A 23,401-nucleotide genomic window follows, 5' to 3' on the forward strand; every position below is an offset into this window, starting at 1 on the left:
GCAAGTGTAGAGGAGCTGCAACAGGCAGCAAAGTGTAGAGGCAAGTAGTTTCTACAGAAGCTCCCTTGTCATGCTGGGCAGTTACATTTCACTTTAACTGCCAGCTCTCTTAAAAAAGGGGAAGTGGAGAAAGTCTTGGGGCAGTAAAAAAAGGAGTGTGCACTATAGCTCTTTTGGGATATGCACTTTGAAATCTGTCTGTAAATGTCAAATTATGCTTAATTTCACCAACCAAGCCGTGAGAGGACGTATGTGGTGATGATGTTTGGTTTTACAGAATTGCCTCAAAAAGTAAATATGAAAGTTTTTTCTCTTGACAAGCTTCTGACATACACTGTGGAAGAAACTGGGCAAGGCTATACATCTCTATGCAGAATTTTCTATGAAGCTTGTCTCTCTTCCCTTAAGTTTTTTGGATGCAGCAGGTCTGCTGTTCCAGTAGAATGAAGAAGGTGAAATGTGTTCACAGTGCACCTGCAAAGTATGTACACTGATAAACACACCTGCCACTATTGCTACCAGAGACAGAGCACAACTGGTTTGACTACCAGAAGTAATCAGAAGAAACAGAGATGCATCTCATTCCATCTGCAGAGGCAAACAGCTTTGTCAGCTTTCAATGGAGGGATGCACAAAGTTATCCATGCATACAGCTAACAATTTAGAAAGTATTTTTCTTCCATGCAAAATTGGTATACAGAAAATTCCTGTCTGGAGTTACAAGTACAGCAACAGTGAAAATATATCACTAATAACTCTGCTTTGGAGCACCAGTGGAAGGCTTAGTGGAGTTACAGCAGTTTCACTGAGGAATCTATGTGAACTTTTAAATATAATATGGACAAGGACTTAGTACTTGATTCTCAGTGAACATCTCTTGTTCAGATACATACTTACTTTTACGTTCTAGCATTTCTAAGCTTTCAGGTCATCTTGTTGCCTGAAAGCTGAAATAGTTGAGCTCCTTTTACACTTTCTTTATTTGGAGAGAGTTGACCACCATATACCAAAACATCTGCATTTCTTGTATGTTTAAAGAGAGAACCTACTGCCCACTAACCTTTTCTGTATAAAAAAGGTCAGCTTCTGGTTGGAGATCCCTAAATTAGAGATTTCATTCGTGGCCCATGCTCTCTCTTACAATTTTTTTTCCCTATTATCACTCCTATCCTTGTGTAACCTTTCAAATCCAGGCTGATCCTTGCCAATGGCTTGAGGTCTTGCAGGCTGCTTCGTAGCTCTAAGCTCTGAGACCTGGCCTTTCTTCTTCTGTGGCACTGAGGTGACAGGCTGAGCTCACAGTGCTGTAAGCTGGTAGTGGATGGATGGATGGATGGATGGATGGATGGATGGATGGATGGATGGATGGATGGATGGAGGGATGAGTGCAGTGCCTTTTTCTAGGGACTCTGCTAATGTTGTAAAAGTGACACAATGCCTAAGTAGGTCTTAGAGAAATTGGCTACTTTATGGAAACTTCTTGGCCCATTCCATATCAACAAACTCCTCACAGAGCATGAATTACTTGGTGTTGAATGACATGTTCATGAATGTGTGTAGACTTGTTTTGGTTTTTTTTCCCTCCCTGGTGAAAAAATGACTAATCCAGAGGTTATCTCAAGGGCTTATGCCTTTTTCCCCCCTTTATTGCCTCAGCAGCTTCTTCTGAGTCCATGATTCAGCTGTGGATGTCCCACACCCATCCTAAACCTAGGGCAGCCAAAACCCCACCTCTTCTGTAGGCGGTGTCTTTTGTACAGGGGTACAGAACAAAAAGGTGTTCTAATACATTCGTGTCAATCACATCTTAATAGTGGTTGAACTGGAGAAGGCAAGAACATCTGGAACACGCCTTATTCAATAGGTGTTTCCTTCTGTTTAAACCTTTCAAGCAGCACCACGAAATGAAGAGTCTTGAAAAAATTAGTTTCCATTTTCCATTTTTTTCCCACTTTTCCTGCTATTTAGTCAGTAAAGGAATAGCACAGACATGTACTACAGCACTGCACTTCCTGCCAGGACTGGGAAATTTCTCATGTTTCAATAACACTTCTTTGAAATGTTTCAAAATTCTTACTACACTGTAGTAACACTGTACCTTCTCTCCCAGATGTATGTATAGTTGCTACTTGCCATCAATTAATTTTCTGTATCTGATACCTACATCTCAGGGGCTCTCATGCTATATTAGGTGATTCTCTACAACCTGTTCCAGACTCCACTCAAGGCAAGAAGATTTATCAGGAGAGTTTTTCCTTTGCACAGCCTGTGTGCAGGTTGCCTAGGAGTGGAGTGTTTGTCCTGAGAGCATGCTCCGTCCGTGTCTCTCATGGGACCACTGCGTAATGGAACTCTGAGACACCTTGTTATGAAGACCTCTCTGAAACTTTACAGTACTTTGGCAACTTTATTTTGTTTACACTGTAAACTGGCTTTAAAACTATTTTCTGAAAATGCCAATGTGCAGAATTCTGGAAATGCAGGCCTTTGTTGGCATGAGGTGTCACATTGAGCTGGCATCTCACTTATGCTTACAGATGCACTCAGTTTTGTGGGCAGAACAGCTCATGGAATGGCAAAGGCTGCTGCTTTGGCTCAACAACAATTAGAATACTTCCAACTACTGCATTGTAGATCTGCTGGTATTTTTACTGATAAAAGTTCTCTTTGGTGTCACAACAGATTACTTTCAAATTTGTTTTCCCTAAATTTTCTTCTTGGCACTACTACTTATCAGAATGAATTATATGGTTAAATTAGATACAGTTTTTGAAAACATGCCAGTGGTTCACTTCAGCAAATGAGAAACAGTGACCTCACAATCTGACAGCACATTATGTTTCTGCTGCTTTTTATGAAGATTGCCATCCTTCCAAGGGAAGCAGGGATTGCATGCAGAGCACTGGTAGGAGCTTAGCAGTCTTACTGTAAGAAAATACCTCTCTCACACGAAAACAAGGTGTGACTTAGCTATTCCTCTGCTTTGCAAAAGACAAGGCTCTCAAGAGTTTCCAAATCATACCACTACGTCTCTAGCATCTCCAGTTAAATCTTCGTTCACACACATACTTAAAGACTAATTTGGAACTTTTTTGAGAAACAAGTTGTGAGGTGATTACAAATATTACTTATTAGATTCTAGTTGAGGCCAATTTTTAACTGTGAAGCTCTACAGTTAGGATCAAATAAATGACCAATTGGCTCATTATTGTTCCTTACAAGTGACTGTGATCCAAGGAAACATTCTAGGAAAACCTGAAGCCTACTACAGGGGATTTGGTATTCACTTGGCAGCATTCAGCAATGAGGAAAGTTTTAGGTAACTGTGACTCAAAGTCCCCCCAGCTATACCCAGAACTTCAGTAAACAATGTGAATGGAAATTCAGTTGAGACCCGTATTTGTTCCCTACAGACTGCCTCTGCAACAGCAGACAGCTAAATGTGGATATGCATGAGTTAATCCAGAAATTTGTGTACAAATTATTCACGGGGGGAAATTTAACTCCATAACCAAACTATTGAACTGCCACAACAGCTGTTTATGTTGCACTAATACCGGAAACCTAACTTAAGGCTGAGTGCAACTAGTGCAATCACTGCCCCAGGAAAATTGCAGGCTACTTTCTAGACAAAGTATACAAAGGGTATAAAATCAATTAGCAATGGTGAGAATAAAAGCAAAACAAACAGTAATAACACCTGGGTGGCTTTATGAACTGCTTCTCATCAGTAGGCATTACTGGGGTTGGTCCTATATTGTCACGCAGTCCATAGTGTATTTATCTTCAGACCAGTCTCTCTGGGGAGATCCTGTTATCCCTGATATATATATGGGAGCTGTGACTCAAAGAAGCACCAATATTGCATGTGAGGTGAGGAACTGAGCCCAAGGCTCCCTGCTTGTGCAGTACAGCCTGCTCCCTGGGGAACCTCCTGCAAATTGCTTAGTTCATGGAAAGGTACCATGTTGAAGTATCATGGGAGAAATAGGTCCTTAGAAGAGGTTTGGAAGAGGGTAAGAGCTTTATCAATTTTCCTGGGATTGTATTTCACGTAACAAACATTCGACGAAGAAATTAACAAATAAATCAACATTGATAGACAAAATGTCATTATCAAACTATCAGTCATTGTGTAGATCCCAGCAATCTACTTCAGGACTTCCAAAAAGCTGGTCGGTGCCAGTCAGTGGCAAAAGCCGATCATGAAAGTAGGTCCTGTGTGACAACTGAGTAGACTACAACATGTGAGATACTTCATGCCACAGAGGAAAAGCTGGAATTAATCTGAGCAGGTCACCTTGCCCTGAGCAGAACTGCTTATAATGGTATGTCTGATAGATGTATGTTGTCTGTTCTTAACGCTGCTAATGAAGGTGACTTGGTTCTCTACTTAGGCAGACTACAACAGTTTTTCATTTCCACTGCCATCAGAAAATAGTCTAATGCTAATACTGAAGTTATATCTTGCAGTTTGAGCTCATTACTTCTCACCAACCTAGCTGAGTCATGACGGGCAGATTGCTTCCTTTCAGTCCATAGCAATCTTTTACATATTTGAAGACAGAAAACCTATTTTCCTGTTCTACTTTAAAGTATTTCCAGTTTTTGCATCCTTTCCTGAGCATTCAGGTGCATCAAGGTAAATTCACAGCAGAAAGCACCTGGGGCTGGCATCAAATCTGCATCTCCCCTTAAATCCCAGTTGCCCTCTTCAAAGTGATGCTACAAAGTGAATCCCCGATGTTCTGCCAGGTCCCAAGTACGGTGAGGATGGCCGGTTTTTGCAAGGATCGGCCCAGTGATGGGTATCCCATACAGCAGGCGATGCATTCCCAGCAGTGGGTCAGCAATCATTTCTGGGGAGCAGATCAGCAGCCGGATCCTCCCCCTCAGGCCAGCCGGGTTGCACAGGCACAGAGGCACCTGGCTCGGCAGCCCTGCGCTCACCAGGGCTTTGTGGCCCTGTCAACAGCGATGATAAAATCTGCAACACCTGTCGGATTATCTGCCACCTCACCGACCTATTTCTTAAGTAACCCGCCTATGCTATTGTCATTAATTAGCATTTCATCATTAACTTGGGCAATTCTTATCTCTAAAGGACACTCTGTGTTCTCTCCCGTTTGTTCAGCGACCCAGAGGGGCTGTAATTACAGCACCGGAGGCGGGAATCCTTACCGAACGCTTTCCCCCCGAGCCCGGCGCTGCCGAGGCGCGGGCCGGGGCCGGGCGGGGGCGCGGCCGGGCCGGGCCCGCGCGGGGAGCGCCGGGCGGCGCCTTCCGCCCGCGCGCCCTCTCACCCGGCGGCGGTCGCGGCGCAACGCGGAAGCGATGGCGGCCGCGGCCGGCGAGGCAGCGGGAGGCGGCGGCGGCTCCCCGTCCTCCGCCCGCCGGCGGCTGCGCATCATCTCCGGGCACCTGCGGGGCTCGCCGCGGGCCCCGGGGCGGGGAGCGCTCTCCCCCAGCCCCTGTAAGGCGCAGGGCGGCTCCGCCGGGCCGGCCTCCGGCTCCATCCCGAAGAAGCGGTGGGTGCGGGCGGGGGTCCCCGCGGGCCGGCGGCGGGGCCGGGCCGGGCGCGGTCCCGGAGCGCGGGCCGGGCTCGGACGGCGCTCTGCTCCGGCCGGGCGCGGGCACGGGCCGGCGGGGCCCGCGTGGGCTCCGCGGGAGGAGGGCGGGTGAGGCGGGTGCCGGTCGCGGGTGATGTACATGGCTGAAGCCGTTCTCCGCTGCGGGCACTGGAGGAAAGCGAAAGAAGGTGGTCTTCAGCCTCTTACCTGTTTCTGTAGTAAGTGGGATGGTGTTAAAATGGGAAGTCGTTCATGGTCCTCTGATTCACGTCTGTAGATGTGATGGAGAAGTTTCGTTTTCGTAAAATACGTCGAGGCTTCTCTAATGAGGAATGCAGCACGTGTGAAGAGCAAGGTCTGTGGTCTCTTGGTCCTCTGCTGTTCACAGAAACCTTCAGCTGATGTGAATACTGGCAGAGTGTGCTCACGTGTGAGGTTCTAACAAAACTTTCTTAGAAATGAATGATTTTAGAGCTATCAAATACTTTTTCTGGTTCTTGCTGTCTGTAGTAGTGAGTCAGGTCACATGACACCAAGGGAAAGCAGTCAAATTCTCTAGTTCACAGTTATTTCACTGGCTCTTGGCTTTGTTTTTCTGCTAGATTTTTTTTTTTTTAAATGCTATGATTATAATACCATTATGTAGTTCCATGTAACTTGTTATTATGAGGCCTCCTTTCTGTTGGAGTGGACTTGTATTAGTTTTGTGACTTTCTTCTCCCCCTTTCTATCTTATAAGAGCATTTTAAGGCTTAGGATGTAGACAACCTCCTATTCTCTCTCGAACTGTGTACAGGAACTCGTTTGTTAGTGTATGGGCGTAGTCCAGAGGCAAACTGGGCAAGCAGTGAATAGAGGAGCTGTTCCTCGTTTGAGGAGAATCCATTCAGCCTATGCTTTGCTCTCAACCTTTTCAAAAAGAGAGCAAGGAACAGCCTGGATTCTCCTAATAGGCAAGTTGTGGCCTACAGTCACAAGCTGAACTTGCCTACTTTGGGAGGACTGGGATGTCATGCACATATGGTCAGATGTGAACAGCTTTGAAAGCTTTTAGTTCTCATTGAGGAGAATTTGATGCTTGTGCTGCTCACTGGGACAGATGGGTTGTTCTGAAGTTGTTGCCTTCCATATTGAGTTTTTGTTTGGTTTGAATCTAGGAAGAAATCACTGTTTATGGAAAAATACCAGCTTAGCTGTTTTTCAGGGATTTATCTTAAATGGATTGCTGTATAATTTCTGCAGCCAGTTATTGCATATGTGAAAAGCAGGAGAAAACAAACCTTTGATGCCTGTGACCTGAAAGATAGCTTCTTTCTCTGTGGAAACATAGGCTTGGGGAACTTAACATTTGTACTTCTACAAGTTATTGATATTGCTCTCCCCTATTAGGATTTGTTACAGGATCATAATGGGTTAGTATTTTTACTGTAAATAACTTGATCTGGACTCAGAATGAAAATTTGCTGTGGGGGTGTAAGGGAAAGCTTAGCTTGTTCTTCACTAGAGGTATAACTTTCTTGCTGTACTTAGAATGCTGCCTTTTTGTATGTGTAGAAACAAGAAAAACATAAAGGGATCTTTATCTCTGTCTTAAGTTTCTGTCTGAACATCTGAGGTATGGTTGAAACACACCTAAGATGCTGCATGTGGAAATTCTTCACTATAGCTAGGCTATGTGGATCTTCGTTGAGCTCATGTTTGAGGATAATACCCAGGTTTTGGAGTGATAGAGGAGTGAGTTATGTTGCCTACACTGATTTGGAGTGGGAAATGATGAATGCCTGAGTCTTGTTCTAGTGACTCCCAGCTAATCTGGAGCTGATTTTTATTTGCGATGCTAAGAAGGTTGCTGGAAAAATCTAGTAAAAATAACTGACCTAGAGACTGTGCATGCCTTTTTAAATAATATTAGGACAATCCAAAGCTGGATGATGTCTTCTTGTCTATTGAATGCTGATTCAGCTCTTCTGCCTCTTTTGAATTGTTACTTTAATTTTTCCTAGCAAAGCTGTAGCCAAAAGTACCTTAAGCGAAGCTGTTGTTCTTTACACCTGTTGCATCTTTCCTGTAGTGTTTGAAATAGTAGCAAAGCTATAGACGCTACTTTAGCAGATTCAGTTCCACTCTCCTCATATTACATTTCTTCTGCAAGTAAATTATTTTTTTTTTTGATGGAAAAAAACCGTTTGTAGTACTTTAGGTCTGTGATCACAGAATTTTTTTTTCCGGCTGTTTTTCTAACAGTCAGTAGACAGTGACTTCTAAAGCATGGCTTTCTTGTTGATAGTTCATGATCAAACTGTTAAAGATCTTATCCAGACACTATTTCTCACCAGCAAGGGGAGTATGAAGAGCACATGGTATTGACTGAGTCTGTGGGTCTAATCTAATTCTTCTTGTTTCCAAATAAAAATGCCTTGGAAGACTGAGCAATGCATATTGATGTGTTTCTACTTTTTCAAGTTATAGTTATTGAGATGGAAAATTCCACAGAAGACAAGCAACTATCTATTTGTTTGAGTATTCTCTTGAGGGAAATCTTAGGCACTGTGAGAGTAGAGAGATGTTATTTCTCAGTGGCATTCCTGGCTTAAATGTAATATTTTAATTGAGTGTTGCAGTGAAAGCTGGAATCATAGTTACACAATGTGTGTTGAAGCCTGAAGAAGATGATAGGCATGCTGAAAAAGTTGGTAAAACGATTGAGCTGGAAAATAACTCTTCCTTGAAATTACTTTTCCTGTCCTTTTATGTTATGCTGTTGACTTTTGATGACTGGTAAGCTTGCTTTGCTGGTGAGACTTGAATTAAAAATTTACTTAATCTTCAGAATAACTGTATATACGTGAAGTGTTCAACTTGAACTGCTTTGGAAGCAGTCAGGTGCTACAACTTCCTAGAACAGAGTTGTACCAGAGTAACTGCTGGGTGTGCTCAAAAGTATGAGTGCCTCAGAGATGGATCATGCACTGATGCTGATCTCAAGAAAACTTGTATAACTTACTCAAATCAAACTTTCTATTATTTAGTCTTTGTTAAAAGGGATAATTCATTTAGATTAACTAAATGTTGACTCAGTAGCTTGTAGGCTTAAAATTTATTCTGTTTTGCTGCAACAGAAGGCTGGACAGCATATCCTGATTATCCTATCTCTGTGGAGAAGCTGCTTTCCTAGGGACGAAAAGAGGGTTGTGAATATGTTTTAATTATTGTGGGCATCCTGTTACACAGGGAAAACTAAGGGATAAGCATGTAGTGAGCTGTCTGCTGTGTGTCAAGTTCACAGGCAGGTTGTTCAGGGTAATGTGTTACCTTCTTCATATAGACACTTGAAATTCTTGCTGCTAACGATTATGATGTTATTATGCAGCAACATCAGTTAACTCCTAAAGAATTGGTACCATTTGAATATAAGTGTCTTCAGAGGGGCTTTGCACCTTACCCCCAATACTCAGAGGAATCTTTATAATAAGGACTTCATCCTTTAGAGAACGGTGGTTAAGCAACATGTGTTGCTAAGATGTATCCTGGTGTAGCTGACTTCTGAGTTTAAGATGATGAAAAAGGATGAAGAAGGAAAGGGCTGGTGCTACTTTACCACTCTTAAGAAATCAGAAGGGTAAGAACCTGTTGCATTGAGGAAGGTGTGGCAGTTCACAGGAGGTTCTGTGATTGCATCAAAGCAATTAATTATTAGTCAAAGTTAATACCTGAGGAACAGATAAAGAAGATTCACTCATGGAAACAACTTATAATAACATATGTTACAGCAATTCCTGTCTATAGCTCCAAATAGCTTTCATACATTTCATCTTCCTGGCATGCAACTATAAGAATTTAAGTAATACAATATTTATTGTTAGATAATTTGATACCAAGTTAGCCAAACTGGATATATTAATTACCTAATTTTTATTAGAAAAAGAACTTAGATGAAAGTGTGTTTAATGTGTGAAGCTCAATATAGGTTATTATATGAAAGCAATTAGCAGTTTACAGCAAACCTGAAAGACTTTTGTAGTATCTCCTGATGTACATTATGTACAAGAAAATGAATGTGTATATAACTGTTTATTTAAACTGAATAGAATTAGAATAATCTGATAATGTAATAGACTAAAGTAATTACTTGGACTAGAAGCTACTTTGAGGTTAAGCAAAGTAAGGAGATCAGTAGTGTAGCAGACTGCAGTCAGCTAGGCTATCCTGAAGTGTACCTCTGTACACTTACTGTACCTCTGTAGAAAATAAATTACTTGGAGTATTAAAAATCAGTTGCAGGTTGAATGTGATGGACAAGCCTAATACCTCTGTAGTGTTGTTATATCCAAAACTGGGCTATTGTCTGGAACACCATTGGGGTTGATGGTGTAGGCCAGAAAGCTTGAGCCGTGATGTATGTGCTACAAAGCATGCTAAAAGATTCTCTATAGGTGGGTAAAAATGTGTCCAGGAACTGAATTTACTTGGGCAGAAAAATGGCAGATAGTTGATTCCTTCATTAAGTTATTTCTTTTAAGACAGCAAAGCAGATTTCCTGGTTTTGCAAGCTTTCAGGAAATACTTCTCAAAGGACTGATCTCTTTGTGCTGTTTCATTTACTACCTTGAAGTAGCCATGTGTGTGCGTTTTGTAGTAGAGCAGTCTCTTCAAAGTGAAACTGATGTCAGCTGAAGTAGTAGGTGGAATAGAGAGAGCTTCTAGTAAAGTATTTTGTTGCATAAGAATGATCATTTGGCCAAGTGTTTACTGAGAAGAACAATTATAATATCTTGGCTTTCCTTGATCTTTAATTGACCCTAATTGACTTTATTTATTATGGAAGAACACAGAGACACACTAATTTCCTTATTCCTTGGGGCTTTGTTTATTACAGTATGGTGAAATCAAGAGTAGTGAAATAAGGCTAGGAACACGTGTAAGGAAAGTGAACACTTGTTTTATCAGAATAGTTTAAAGAAAAGCACTCTGCTTTTGGGTACCTAAAGCCTTGATGTCTTATGCCAGAAATCTGGTTGTCTGCATTTGTTGCTTACTGTAGGTTTAAACTGCAATTATGAACCTAGGTTTGTGGTGTTGTATTAGGTATTCAAACAGAATAGCAACTGAATCAGTGTATGTGCAGCTGCCGGGGCTTAGCTGAAAGTGTGGACTACAGAACCCATACTCTAAAAATATTCAGTATCTCATCACTTAGGATTAAATAAATAAATAAGTAAATATATTTGATTTTTATAGATATAATTCATGGAATCAGTTTGAAAGGCAGCAGTAAATACACAAACTTAGAATGTGTCTAAGGTTGTAAAACAGGTGTTACATGACTTCAGACTTGAGAACAATTATATTGGGTTTGCTGCAGGGAAGGTCTTCCAAGAGAGAAAAATCATAAGAATAACAAAATAAAAAAAAAATAAAATAAAAATAACAGCAGATACTCTTTGCCTGCAGCATGGCATTCCTTTCCAGATAAATGATGCTTTCACAAATCAGTTTTTGAAACAATTCCTTGGGCTGCATGTTCTCTGTTTATTTCAGGCACCTGATGCTAATTTACTGCTGTCTTCAGCAGCACTCTGTGGTGTTGCTTGGTTGAGAATTGACTGTATAATCTGAACTCCAGACACTGCTCCAGGGGAGAGAGAGAGTGATCTTCTGGTACCACCCGTGGAAAGGGTTCTGAATTTCCAGCTGGGGGGCTGGATTGGTAATCCAAAATCCAACTGGGGTAGGCTCTTAGGAATTTTTCCTTGGGTAATGTCTTCTTGTAACACCTTACCACTATAATACTGCCTCAGTATTACTGCACCCACACACTGAGTGAGGCAAGAACTCTACTACTTGCAAGACTGGGTTACATTAGGCAAAAAGTGGTGCTTAAGCCCATGTGGTAGTCCTTAAAATTGCCACTTTGAATTGATTTCCAGAAATCTGCTGGCTCTTCCATTGTGCAACAGAAGTGCCTGTGAATATTTTATGTGTATGTGATTTTAATGCTGAGTGTCCGGTGGTGATTGAATTGACAATGTCAGTGGTTATTGTGAGGAAACTGATGGGAGCATCTGGGCTTTGCTCCACCTGGGTCACATTTCTCCAGTTGGATTGAACTGCACATTCATCTTGCTTCTCCAAAGAAACCTTGGCTGTCTGTGGGAGACTCTGTGCTTATCTTTCAGCTTCCTGTGGGAGAGATGAGAACTTTTTCATCTAGTCACTGTGCCAATCACTAAAACCTAAGACCTGAACAGTGCTGGCAGGTACAGTTTGTTGGAATAGTGTAGGCCCAAGGCCTCTGCCTGCCCAGCTGAGTGATGGGATTCTTCAGGAGCACTAGTTCAGCTGGTGGGCCAGGGGTCACCCTCCTGCCTCCCAACTGTAAAAATCCCTATCCAGTGAGTCAAACTAGGATTTTAGTGTTGGGCATTATAATGAAAGTGGAATATTTAAATTCACTTAAACTAGTCACACTGTGTTAATCTATTGTCACTGCTTCCATGGTGACTTGGTTTCTTTCAGGCAATACAATTTCATGTGCATATATACAAACATACACCTTAAAAATCTCTAAGCAAGGTTTGATTTGTACTATGTATATTTCAATAGTGAACTTCAATCATTTAAGTTAGAAGGCAAGAAAGTACTGCCGTTGCTACTATTTCTTACTAAAGCATTTCACATTTTGCACATTAACTGTCTCAAAAATGAGATTGTTAATGAGCTTGATATTTTGTTGAAGTTAATGTACTGAATAGAAAAGGTGTTGTTTCGCCCAAATAAGACAGTTTGGGTACAATGCTACAGTGACATTTAGTTTAAAGTGAGAATAATGTCAGATGTTGGCGAGAGTCTTGGCTATATATATATATAATTCTTGGAACGGAGTCTGAGAAGAAAACCAGGAGGGTGTGCAAATTATATCTTGCTATGCATACAACATGTATGTGTAACATTCTCATTCTAAAAACAACCCTTCCTGTCTCCAAATAGAAACCTCAGACTTGTTCAGTACAGTTTAGAATATTAAAATTGGGTGTTTAAGTTTCTTGTTTACTTGCCACATGATATAGTACTGCCCATTGTGTGTGGTGGTGTGAAATCCCATGCCTTTGTGTTACAAGGTAGCCAAGATATTTGGGTCAACTATTCTTCTATAAACTTGTAAACTTGTTTTAGATTTTAATTTAATCTTTATCATCACACCAATGATGGGAGTTATGTTGTCTGACACAATCATGTGTTCTTAATTTTATTCAGAAATAGTTCAAGCAGAAAATAAACTCGTAGGAGTTAAAACTCTTAAACTCTGTTCTGTATTTTAGAGCCTGATCAAAGTGCCAGGGTTAACAGCAACCTAGGAAATTAGGCCTTTAGAACAGGCAAGCAGACGGGAATGTGGTTAGTGTAGCAGAAAAACCTCATATCTGAGTCTGTCTTTGTGTCCTTAATTAATAATACCTCCCCATGATTTTGTGGGAAGTATCTGTCTGTACTGATACCAGGACTAATGATAGTTTCAAACCTGGCCATTATCAGTTTATCTCATATCACCAATTTCTTTAGGGCCTGGCCTTTTGTGTCTTGCTCTGATTGTCTCCAGATTTGCAGGTAGTTTCTCTAGCCTGTCTCATGCATCATTGTTGGCATATATATTTTGGCACTGCCTTGTAAGAGGACTTCCCTCTCTAAATTTGAGGGGAAGTTTGAGCCTTCCTCAATTTTGCTTAGTAATATGAAGTCTGTTCTGACTTTACAGGATTCAACTAACTACAGAGGTCTGGTATATAGAAATACTGCATTTAGTCAGCAGAGGGAGAAATCTTCCCTTGAGGAGGACTATAGTGATTGAGATTTGAATAAAACATTTAGTTAAAAAAAATTTCCTGAGCTGGCCAATTCTGTCACCTTCTTCTCAGCTGGGAGCAGCTCCACTGTGTATGACTTAGATTCTTTGTGGAATTTCATCTGAATATATGCAGCATTTATAAATATCCATACATAGAATAAGGGTAAAAATGGGCAAATCTGCATAACATGCTTTAAGAACACTTTTTGATATTCTGTCACAGCAGCACAATAGCACAAGGCATTCCCATGCTATGGAACATGAATGGATCCTTGTCCTTTTTTGTGTGAGCCCTACATGTGTAAAGATTAGAGAGAGCAGGCAGCAGAAGAGGCTTCTGTATTTGGACAGCTGTGCTTAGTTTAATTTTGGTTGAAATTTTAGAATTGGTTCTTCAGTATGGAAGAACAATATAGACTGGCTATTTCACAAAATATAGAGTCATTTCAGTACTTGGTAACTGATAAACTTTGCTTTAAGTGCCAGATTTGTCAAGGGCTGGTTAAATCTCTGAATCAAACAATTGTAATGAAATACATGACCATGGCTTTTTTTTTCCATTTGATTAATTAAAATCTTGCATACAGGCATTTTGAAGAAAATAGATTTTGTATGAGCCAAATCTGTTGAATTGCACTGATAGTATGTCAGCAGCCCATGTTAATAATACCTTTATAATGAAAACCTTTGGTAATCAATCAACACATGGTTATCTTGCATGTAATGCTGGAACTGAAAGTGATTGAGGCAGTGCTTTCTCTGAATCACAAGGTCTTTTTAAAATGGTCACTCCTGATCATCTTACTCTTAGGCAGTCAGAGTAAGAGCTACATTTACTGTATTTAGAGCAGGGATGTAAATGATCTTCTGACAGGCTTATTTGAGATATGTTTCTTTTAATTAAAATTCAGTTTCCATGTTAGTAATTTCATTTGTTATGTAAATAAATGGCAAACTTTTAAAGCAAAGCTTGATTAATGTGTAATTACTATTAGTGTATTTCTTAAGTCTTAAATACAGTTACACTGATATAGTTCTGATGACTTTATCATAGCTAAGAAATCGCCTAATATGGTTGTGCTTAAGATTTTCCAGTTTTCTGCTTGTATTTTAGCAGTTGTTAGTTTTGTTTTTATATATTTATAGCTTATGCTATCACATTCTGGTTGTAGTTGATATATTATTCTTGCACTTCTTGAGGTTTTGTTGTTTATGACTTTCAGTCCAAATGTGTCTCAAAGTTCCTCATCAACTGAATCTTAAGATTGCTGTGGGATTGCAGTAGTGATGACAAGCAACTAAAGTCATTATTCTCTGTCAAGAAAATAAATTTAAATACTAAATATCTTCTTTATTCTGAAAATATTTAGAGCTTACCTATTTGTATGTTGATGTTTATGTGTAGAGTGAAAACCAAGCATCTTTCACACAGTATCCTGGCCAACTGGAAAATATCACCAGTGATTTGCTCCTTTCTCTCTATATAGAAGAAAAACAGACAAATCCCTTCAGTCCCAACAACCCCATGTACTGCTACAGGCTGGGGGCAGAGGGGCTGGAAAGTGGCCCAGTGGAAAAGGGGGGTCAACAGTCAACAGCTGGAGTGAGCCAGGGTGTGTCCAGGAAGGCCAAAGGCATCCTGGCCTGGATCAGCAGTGGTGTGGCCAGCAGAGCCAGGGCTGTGATCATCCTGTTCTCAGCACTGGTGAGGTCCCACCTCAAATCCTGGGCCACTCACAACAACAAAGACACTGAGGGGCTGGAGTGTATCCTGAGAAGGGCAGTGGAGCACAGATCTGATAAGGAGTGGCTGAGGGAGCTGGGGGTATTTGGCCTGGATAAAAGGGGGCTCAGGGGTGACCTTGTCACTCTTTACAACTCCCTGTTGGGAGGTTGTAGCCAGGTGGGAGTTGGTCTCTTTTCCTAGGTATCAGGAGACACAGGATGGGAGGAAATGGCCTCAAGCTGCACCTGGAGAGGTTCAGGTTGGACATCAGGGAGAATTTCTTTGCTGAAAGGGCTGTCAGACATTGAAACAGGCTGCCCAGGGAGGTGGTGGAGTCACCATCCGTGAAAGGATTCAGGAAATGACTGGATAAGGCACTTAGTGCTGTGGTTTAGTTGGCATGGTGGTTGGTGAAAGGTTGGACATAATGATCTTAAAGGTCTTTCCCAACCTTAATGATTCCGTGATTCAATACAGTGTGCAATGACTTAAGCTGGTGGTTGTATTTATAGAGCATCTGGTCTTTCAAGTCACAGGATGCAATCTGAAGGAGTAATGGTTGTGGTTTCAGAATTTCTTTTGGCTCTAAGCTATTCACTTTTGATATGTGCTTCATTTCTTGAATTGCTGTCTGGTAAGACTTTTTTCCTAAACCATGTAACAGAAAAGCATTTTGGATCTGCAGTATGCTAATATTGCCACTCACATATTTTTCTCCCTTTAAGGCAAGAACTTTTGAAATGGAATGGATGGGGATATAATGACTCCAAATTCATCTTCAATAAGAAGGGTCAAGCAGAATTCACAGGAAAAAGGTAAATTGAAAATTTATGTAAATGAAGTATCTTATTTAGTGGTTTGTTTGAAAAGAGTTTTAAAAGTTGCACAGCACAGTTAATTCAAAGAAGGCAAAGAAGTTTCATTCCACAGAATAGATTATTCTACGTTTAACAGGTTTATGGGAGTTTGACACATTAAAATAGACTGTGTGTCTCATTTAAATGTTATTTAAAAATGTTTATTTTCTGAGAAATACATTTTTTGAGAAACTACATTAAAAGGAAGTCTATTTGGGATCTCTCAGTTTTGTTCCAGTGGAATTTAAACCTGTCTCCATCTTACTGGTTTGGGATTTTTTGGTTTGGTTTTTTTTTTTTCCCCTTCCTGACTGGAAAGTAACCTTGCAGTCTCTTCCCTGATTTAAAAATACATTTTCCATAAGTGTTAAAAACAAAATAATGGAGAAGAGAAATAAAATTCTGTCTTTCCTAAAAATTCCTTCCTGGGCTTTGAGTCTGTAAACTTGCATGAATTAGTTGAGTCAAAGTTGCAAAAACCTAATTGGGATCTTGAGCACTTCAGTTGTTAATTTTTTGATTTTCAGACCCAAATTAAAATACAAAGCCTTGTATACGCCAGTTCACTGTATAATATTAGGGAGGTGCTGCACAGAAAATTGAATCACACTAAACAAGAAAAAATATAAAGGTCAGGACTCATGTTTTTTTGAGGAGGAACATCAAGGATGCTTGGCTGTTGTGTGACTGATACGTACCAGTGGCTGTTCTAGAATGGTGGTTTTTTTCCCCCATCCACACTGTCTCTGAGACATAACATTAGAAATACCTTGTTAGGCCACACCAGTATAGTTTCTATGGAACAGTTGGCCACAGTAGCCAAAGGAGAGTGTTTGAAGTGAAAACAGGAGAATAACCATCTGCATGGGTGGTGTAGATGCCTCATCCTTTCAGTGCCCACTAACAGTCTGTTTTCCCCAGGTTTGTCAAATAACTTCAGATCTGCTCATACTGACTGCCTGTGCAGCAGCAAATTCGAGGTTCTGGTTGTATAAAGTACCTGTGTTTTGAAACAAGTATCCCTTACTGTTTTGCAGGACTAGGTTGGATGATAACTTTTTAGCCTATCTACTGTGTTACTGATTTATAAGACTCAGTTATATCTTCTCTTGCATTTTCTCTCCATGCTTGTGGTGTCTTGGGCCCTTCAGTTGCTGCTTGTAAGCCCCTTTGGTCTTTACAGTTGTTCTCTGCACCCTCTCCAGCTCCACTGGAGCTTTCTGGAGAGAAAACTGGGTGCAGCATTCAAGGTGTGGATACAGCAGTGTTTTACAGAGCAGCAGAAAGAAATGAACTGCCTTCTTTCTTACCCCTGCCCAGATGATATATAGCACTGTGGGCTGCTGTTGTATGTGGTCAGTGAAGATGCCTTGAAATGAACTACCAATGGGACTCTGCAAAATATACAATAATGTTTTTCTCTCATCCGTTGCGATTACCTTAACTTCCATGGTTTTTTTGTCTGCTTAGTTGTTTTTTTTAAGGTCCTGAGTTCGTATCAGTGTGATCAAAAACCCTGCCCTTTGCTTCTTAACTTAAACTTATCTTATCCTTCAGCCTCTAGAAGGACCTTTTCTTCAGTACTGTAGCAGTGTGTTTTATTAAATAACTTTTGGGATGAACACCTGTGGAAATATAAAGGAGTGTGGGATTTCATTGTACCCCTTCTATTCACTTGCTGTTTTTACACCCTGATAAAACTCCAAGGATTAGTGAAACAGGATTCCCCTTCATGAAAGTTGTGTTGACTTTCCCTACAGACTGTGTGTCAAATATCTTTTTTATTATAGACGCTGCCATCTCCACAAGGATAGATGGTGCTTGCTAGTCTGAGCAACTGAAGCTGTTTTTTGAGTGTGTCTGTGGCAGGTGTTTTTTGGGGGGCTTCCTGCACCATCAATGTGTGCATACAAAGCTTGCTTCCTGATCAGTCATGCATCACCTAACTTCTTCTATGCTGTGACTTCTGTCTGTGTCTTGACTTAAAAGTTTTGGGGTTTCTGCCAGCTTTAGTTGTCCTTTGAGTAAGTGATTAAGGTTACCCTTGCAATCCAGCTATGATAGTTTGGCAATACTAAGAAGTAGGTCTGGAGAAGAAATGGCAATACTAAGAAGTAGGTCTGGAGAAGAAAACACACCAAACTGACTTGGGTCTCAGCCTTCATTGCAAACTCTTGATGCAAATGCACTAAACTTTCATTGCTTATTGTACTTTCCTCTTCAAAGAATTCACTTAATTTTTGTATGGGTTTGATGAAGCATTAACAGCTGTCATAGGAGGAATGCCTGAATACTCTCTTCCGTGCTGAAGAGTCTAGCTTGAGTTAAGGTTGTAGCCTTTTAGTTCTAGGATTAGAGCAGGGGGTTTGTCAGTAGAAGAGCTGGGGGGGATAGCTGAGATGAGGAAACAAAAATAATTTATCTTTTTGTGGAACAGGTCACCTATTTGTCGGATTTGTTGCACCAGCTGTGAAGGACAGGGTCATAACTGGATTTAGAGTGACTGAATGATCTTAGAGGGAAGACCCAGTTAGGTCTAATACAATGACCCAAGTGAAGACAATGGTAGGGATTCTCAGCTGCTGAAAGCTCTTAATATCAAAGGAAGATCTTATTTCTCCTCTTTTCTGGGAATACTTTTGCACACATAAACGTGCTGAAGATGTGTATATGCATACAATTAGTAGCAGTAGTTTCTAGCTGTTTTCAGTGTGTCCCCAGCCTTCTGTGTTTTCACATGTGCTGCACATGGTCAAAACCAGCTCCTCTGTCCCTTGTCTGTAAGTCTGCATTTGTCACATGGCTAAGCTTTTGCCAAACAGTCTGTGCTGGAAATAATTTTTCAGTGCTTGATGAATTCTGATGCATTTTGATAATGAAAGGGGAACCTCTAATACTGTTTCTGTTTTCTTGAAAGTGTAAGGTGTATGCAATGGGTTTTTGTGTCAGACTGCTGTTTCCATTGCAGTGTGTCCTCTATCTGTAACCAGCATGGGTGCTGCTTTCTGCACTACTGCAAGGGTGAGACCTTTCTCAAGAGTGTGGGGTGGGATAACTGAAAAGCCTTGTGTCCAAAGCAAAGTGATGCCATTCTGACAAATTATTTGATTGTGTGTGAAGTAAAGAACACCTGAATACAATTAAATACACAGTTGCACGAAAAGTGAATGTGCAGAAGTCTTGCAGGCTTGTAGGTAAAGAGTTTGATTTAAAACTTACGTTTGTGCATACATAGAATTGAAAGAAGTGTATCTGACATACATTCTTTTAATTTAAAATGACCCTATGTAATATTGACTTTTCAGGTACAGATTAGGTGGTATGGTATTACCAACTTTTAAGGAATGGATAGAAAAAACCTTTGGAGCAAGTCTGGAGCACAAAACTACCTCTAGAGTAAGTAAATAGCTGAACCAGTTCCTTTGAACATTAGTCTTGGTGATAATCAAGACCACACTGTTAAAGATGATTCAGCTGTCACATATAATTGATTTAAACATAGTGTATTAATATTTCAAAGTTTTTGGGAAAAAAGTGGTGTAGAACTACTATGTGAAACCTTATGTCTTAGCATGACTTGTGGTTTCAGGATAACTGGTAGTGCATTTATCGAAATGGAAGTTTCCAGCACAGGGAGTTTTTTGTCCTACCTGACATTTCAAGACTGTAGAAAGTGTTAGCCCAGAGGGAATTGTTTATACAACATCAATGTTATTCATGATAACAGAGATAAAAAATATGGGGAAGTTAAACTGTGATGTGTTTTTGGTATATTGAAAGATGTCAAAGTTCTTACTTGACAGTAATTTTTATTTACGCGTCTGGGTGCTGAAAACTGACTACCAGAATACTCAAGATTTAACTGAATGTTTTCAGAAAAATAATACATTGGGAATGTTTTGGGAGTTATACATACTCTACTTTTTAGAAGGAGTAATGTAAGTTAGTCAGGAGACCTGGCTCCCTAATTAGGTTCTTGACTAGATTGCTGCTAAAGCAGTTTTGGAAGCGGTGCTTGTACTGTGACTGTAGCAACCCAGCTTTGGGTAATGGTTGTACCCATCTCTTGGGTGAGTTCAAGATTGCATTTTCTTTGAAGCAAGTAATCTCATAGGGCTTGAAAACTTAAATGTTTCTTCAGTCTTCTATTCATCCATACATTCTTTCATGTGCTGTGGATTGCAGGATCTCCATCTGCCAGTATGTTATGAATAATTCATCTGGATGTGTTTTTGTTGACCAGGGTTGGTCTTAACTGACAGCTGTTTTAACCTGCTGTGAACAGTGGTCTTGAGAGCTGATGTTCCCTTTTTACATGCAGAGAAAGGATAGAGCAAAGCAGAATTGAAGGACAAGTACAGATTTTTTAATAATACTCCAATTCCACAGTACATCTTGCAGAGCAGCTCCCCAGGATATCTGCCAGCAGTGTTGAGTGCTTTTCTGTTGTGTTGTGCCCCTGTGGTTTTAATGGTCTTGTAACGTGAAGCAGGCTGACTACCTTGATATGGGATAGGACTCTTTGGAGTCTCCAATATATACCTGGACTTCTCATAGCTAGTTTCAAATACTGCTGCAGGTCCCTCATTTTCACGGCTGTCATAACTCCAAGGTGTATTTCAGGTTGTCATGCTATGCTGGGTTTTCAGCTTCTGCTATCACCTAGGCATGAAGAAACTCAGATATAGGAACAGCAGTAGGGAAGTGATGTCTTGGTTCATTTGTCATTCTGTACCATCTCTTCCTGCCTCTGTCATGTGAGAATGGAGGGTTCCCTGTTGCATGTAACTTTTGTGTTTTAATTAAAAACAGTTAATGTACCTGCTTCTGTGATCTCCAAGATCTGTTGATGCTTTTTATTTTTTCAGACCAGACTTAATGTAGAGAGCAATTTAGACCTAGTTCACATAGGTTTCCTGACTAGCTTTTCAGGGTGAAAATTTTAAGATATTTCAGTCCTATGAAAATAAATAAAGGTATTTTTTGTTTGTCACTGTGCATAAGATTTTTATAGATAAATATTAACTTTCTAATATTGGAGATTTAAACTAAAATATTAAAAAACTTGTGGAAGAGTTATAAAAATGAAGATGCTTAAAACCATCTGCAAAGAATTGTTATAGCTGTTAAGTAGTTCATGCTCTTGAGAACAAAGATCTTCAGGCACTTAGTGTTCAACTTGATATAAAATAATTCCATCTATGGAAATCCATGAAGAAACAAAAGTTTGAAGTCTAAAATGTAAACACAGCTAATGAAGGTTTTTCTTAAAATAAATGATTTGAAGATCTTTATTTGGTACCTATTTATTATGTTTCCTGTGTTCCTGTCAAGAGTTCTTTGGGCTAGCAAACAGCACTGTGTCAATGTGCATTAATAGCAGAATAGTAAGAGCAGCAGTTCAAGGCCAAATTTACAATATGTTTACTGTGACTGCCTCCTAAAATCAAGGTGTCTCAGTAGTGGAGTGCCTCTCTCTTAACAAAACTTAATTTCAGCTTCTGTGTTTGTAGATGACAAGATGAATGAATGTATTGGAGGGAAAAGGTTTGTTTTTTTAGCTGTCTGACACGTTATTTCAGTAAGTACAGCATTATCCTTAAAGCAAGTCAGGATGGCACATATGCTCTTCCAGAAGTCAAATCACTGTTAAAACTGCATTTTAATTGTGTCATATGTTTCACATTAAAATTCCAACCCAAACTTTTGCCTATCCACTTGACCCTGTGAATGATGCCAGCTATCAGTAATGAACATCTCACGCAGCTTTTTCTTTCTGAATTATTCCTGTCAGTACTCTTATTTTCTCCATAACCTTGTATAATTTTTGTAGGGTGGACCCTCCATCACAATGATACTACTTTCCTGATAAGTTTGTTACCTTCATCAGCTCTCCAATGTTGAGGCTAAACCCATTCAGAATAGACTGCTGCTGTTGTGGCAGATGGGAGACTATTAATCTCCAATTTCTTTACTGTTAGCTTGTTAACTGGTACTATCTACCAAGATTTTATCTTATTGGCAAATATATCAGCTGCTGTGAAGGTTATGTAGAGCAAAGATAGGCAAAGCTCTGTTCTAGGAAAGAAAACTTTGTTGTGTGGGTATAATTTTTGGCGAAGGCAAACTTCAGAAGATCAAAGCACATTGAATTCCATTTTGTTATTCTCTGTCTGCATTTGTCAAGAAGTGTAGGTAGGGCTTGTCAAAGAGATGTCTTAAATTTCTTTGACTAAGTGGGACATTGCTGCACAATACTTTTTGATAGTGGGATTGTAGATGAGTTCTTTCTGGCATCTTTCCTGAGAGCTTTATAGCAAAAGTGCAAGTGCATTCTTGTCTTTGGGTTGATGTCAGTTCATTTTCCAGCAAAGCTTGCATGGAAAAAGTGTGAAAGCATTGCACTCTTTTAACTAATTCTTGTTCAATCCCTGATTTTTAAAAGTGTATTTAAAATCAAAGATATGGTGGTAAAAAAACCTTTCAGTTCTGCTCTCAGACTTGAGGGACTTTGTTAACAGGAAATAAGACTCTCGACCAAAATTTTCTTTTGCAATAAAACTTGAAGTCAAAAAGTTACATTTTAGTCATCAGACAAGCTTTTATCTGATCAAAGAACTCTTTAATTAGAGGTCATTTGTGATAGAAGGCATATTCCTTTAGAAAGATTACCCATATTTGCTTCATTTTTAAGGAGAAAAAAAGGGCATGGTCTTTCTGGAATCTTCAAAGCAGATAAGAGTCTTACACTTAATGTCTTCAAAATATTTTTTTGAATCTGGATCTTGTAAAGAATTCTTGTTCTCTGAGTGGGTTTAAAAAGTTGACACATGAACATTTATGTGCCCAGTAATTGGAAGTGGAGTTCAGAAAAGAGAGTTAAGTGGTTGTGTCTACACTTTGGGAAGCTGTAAGAGTATTAGACAAGACATCTGTTGGAAGAACCTGGAAGAATGGGCTGTTAGAAAGTCTTAAGCTGAGGTTTTCCTTCTGGACTTACAGAATCTTGATTTAAGGTCTGTTGGTAAGTCAGATGTCTTGTGTAGGTTTCTTCTTGGAAAGAAGAACACCTTTCCCAGGTGTTCTTTGGGACTTTAGATGGAGACACCTGTATGTATGTGACTCAAACATGGATTTTATGGAATCTTTCTTATAGGTGAAGTCTGCTTACTGCGTGCCAGTTATGTTATATCAGTCAGTCTTAGTTTTACCTACCACTGGACTTCTGATTAGGCTTTGGTCCAATTTAGATTTAACTCCCAGGACATGACAGGAGGAGGGGAAGTGGGTTAGTGAAAACAGGACTCTAAGTACAAGAATTTGTATTGTGTAGTGGCTTTAGTATGTATTCTAGTACCTTGGGAAGTCTTAAAAAGAGATAATTTGTTCAGTATGCATTCATAAG

General features: G+C 40.0%; 1 protein-coding gene across 3 annotated transcripts in view; it reads left to right on the forward strand.

Moving 5' to 3' along the window:
- Positions 1-5,301: 5,301 nt before the first annotated feature.
- The window catches only part of AGPS (alkylglycerone phosphate synthase), a 50,475-nt gene continuing 32,375 nt past the window's right edge, over positions 5,302-23,401 (forward strand). Inside the window, exons 1-3 of one of the 3 annotated variants that reach the window (XM_021552519.3) lie at positions 5,302-5,528; positions 15,865-15,954; positions 19,302-19,392. In XM_021552519.3, coding sequence (XP_021408194.1) covers positions 5,335-5,528; positions 15,865-15,954; positions 19,302-19,392 — 375 coding nt within the window. In that variant the 5' untranslated portion in view covers positions 5,302-5,334. Of the gene's footprint in view, positions 5,529-5,694; positions 5,789-15,864; positions 15,955-19,301; positions 19,393-23,401 lie in introns of those variants that run through there. The other 2 variants (XM_085585129.1, XM_085585130.1) reach the window with 2 other exon arrangements.

This window comes from Lonchura striata, chromosome 7, assembly GCF_050655825.1.
Source record: "Lonchura striata isolate lonStrDom1 chromosome 7, ASM5065582v1, whole genome shotgun sequence".
Classification (NCBI taxonomy): domain Eukaryota; kingdom Metazoa; phylum Chordata; class Aves; order Passeriformes; family Estrildidae; genus Lonchura; species Lonchura striata.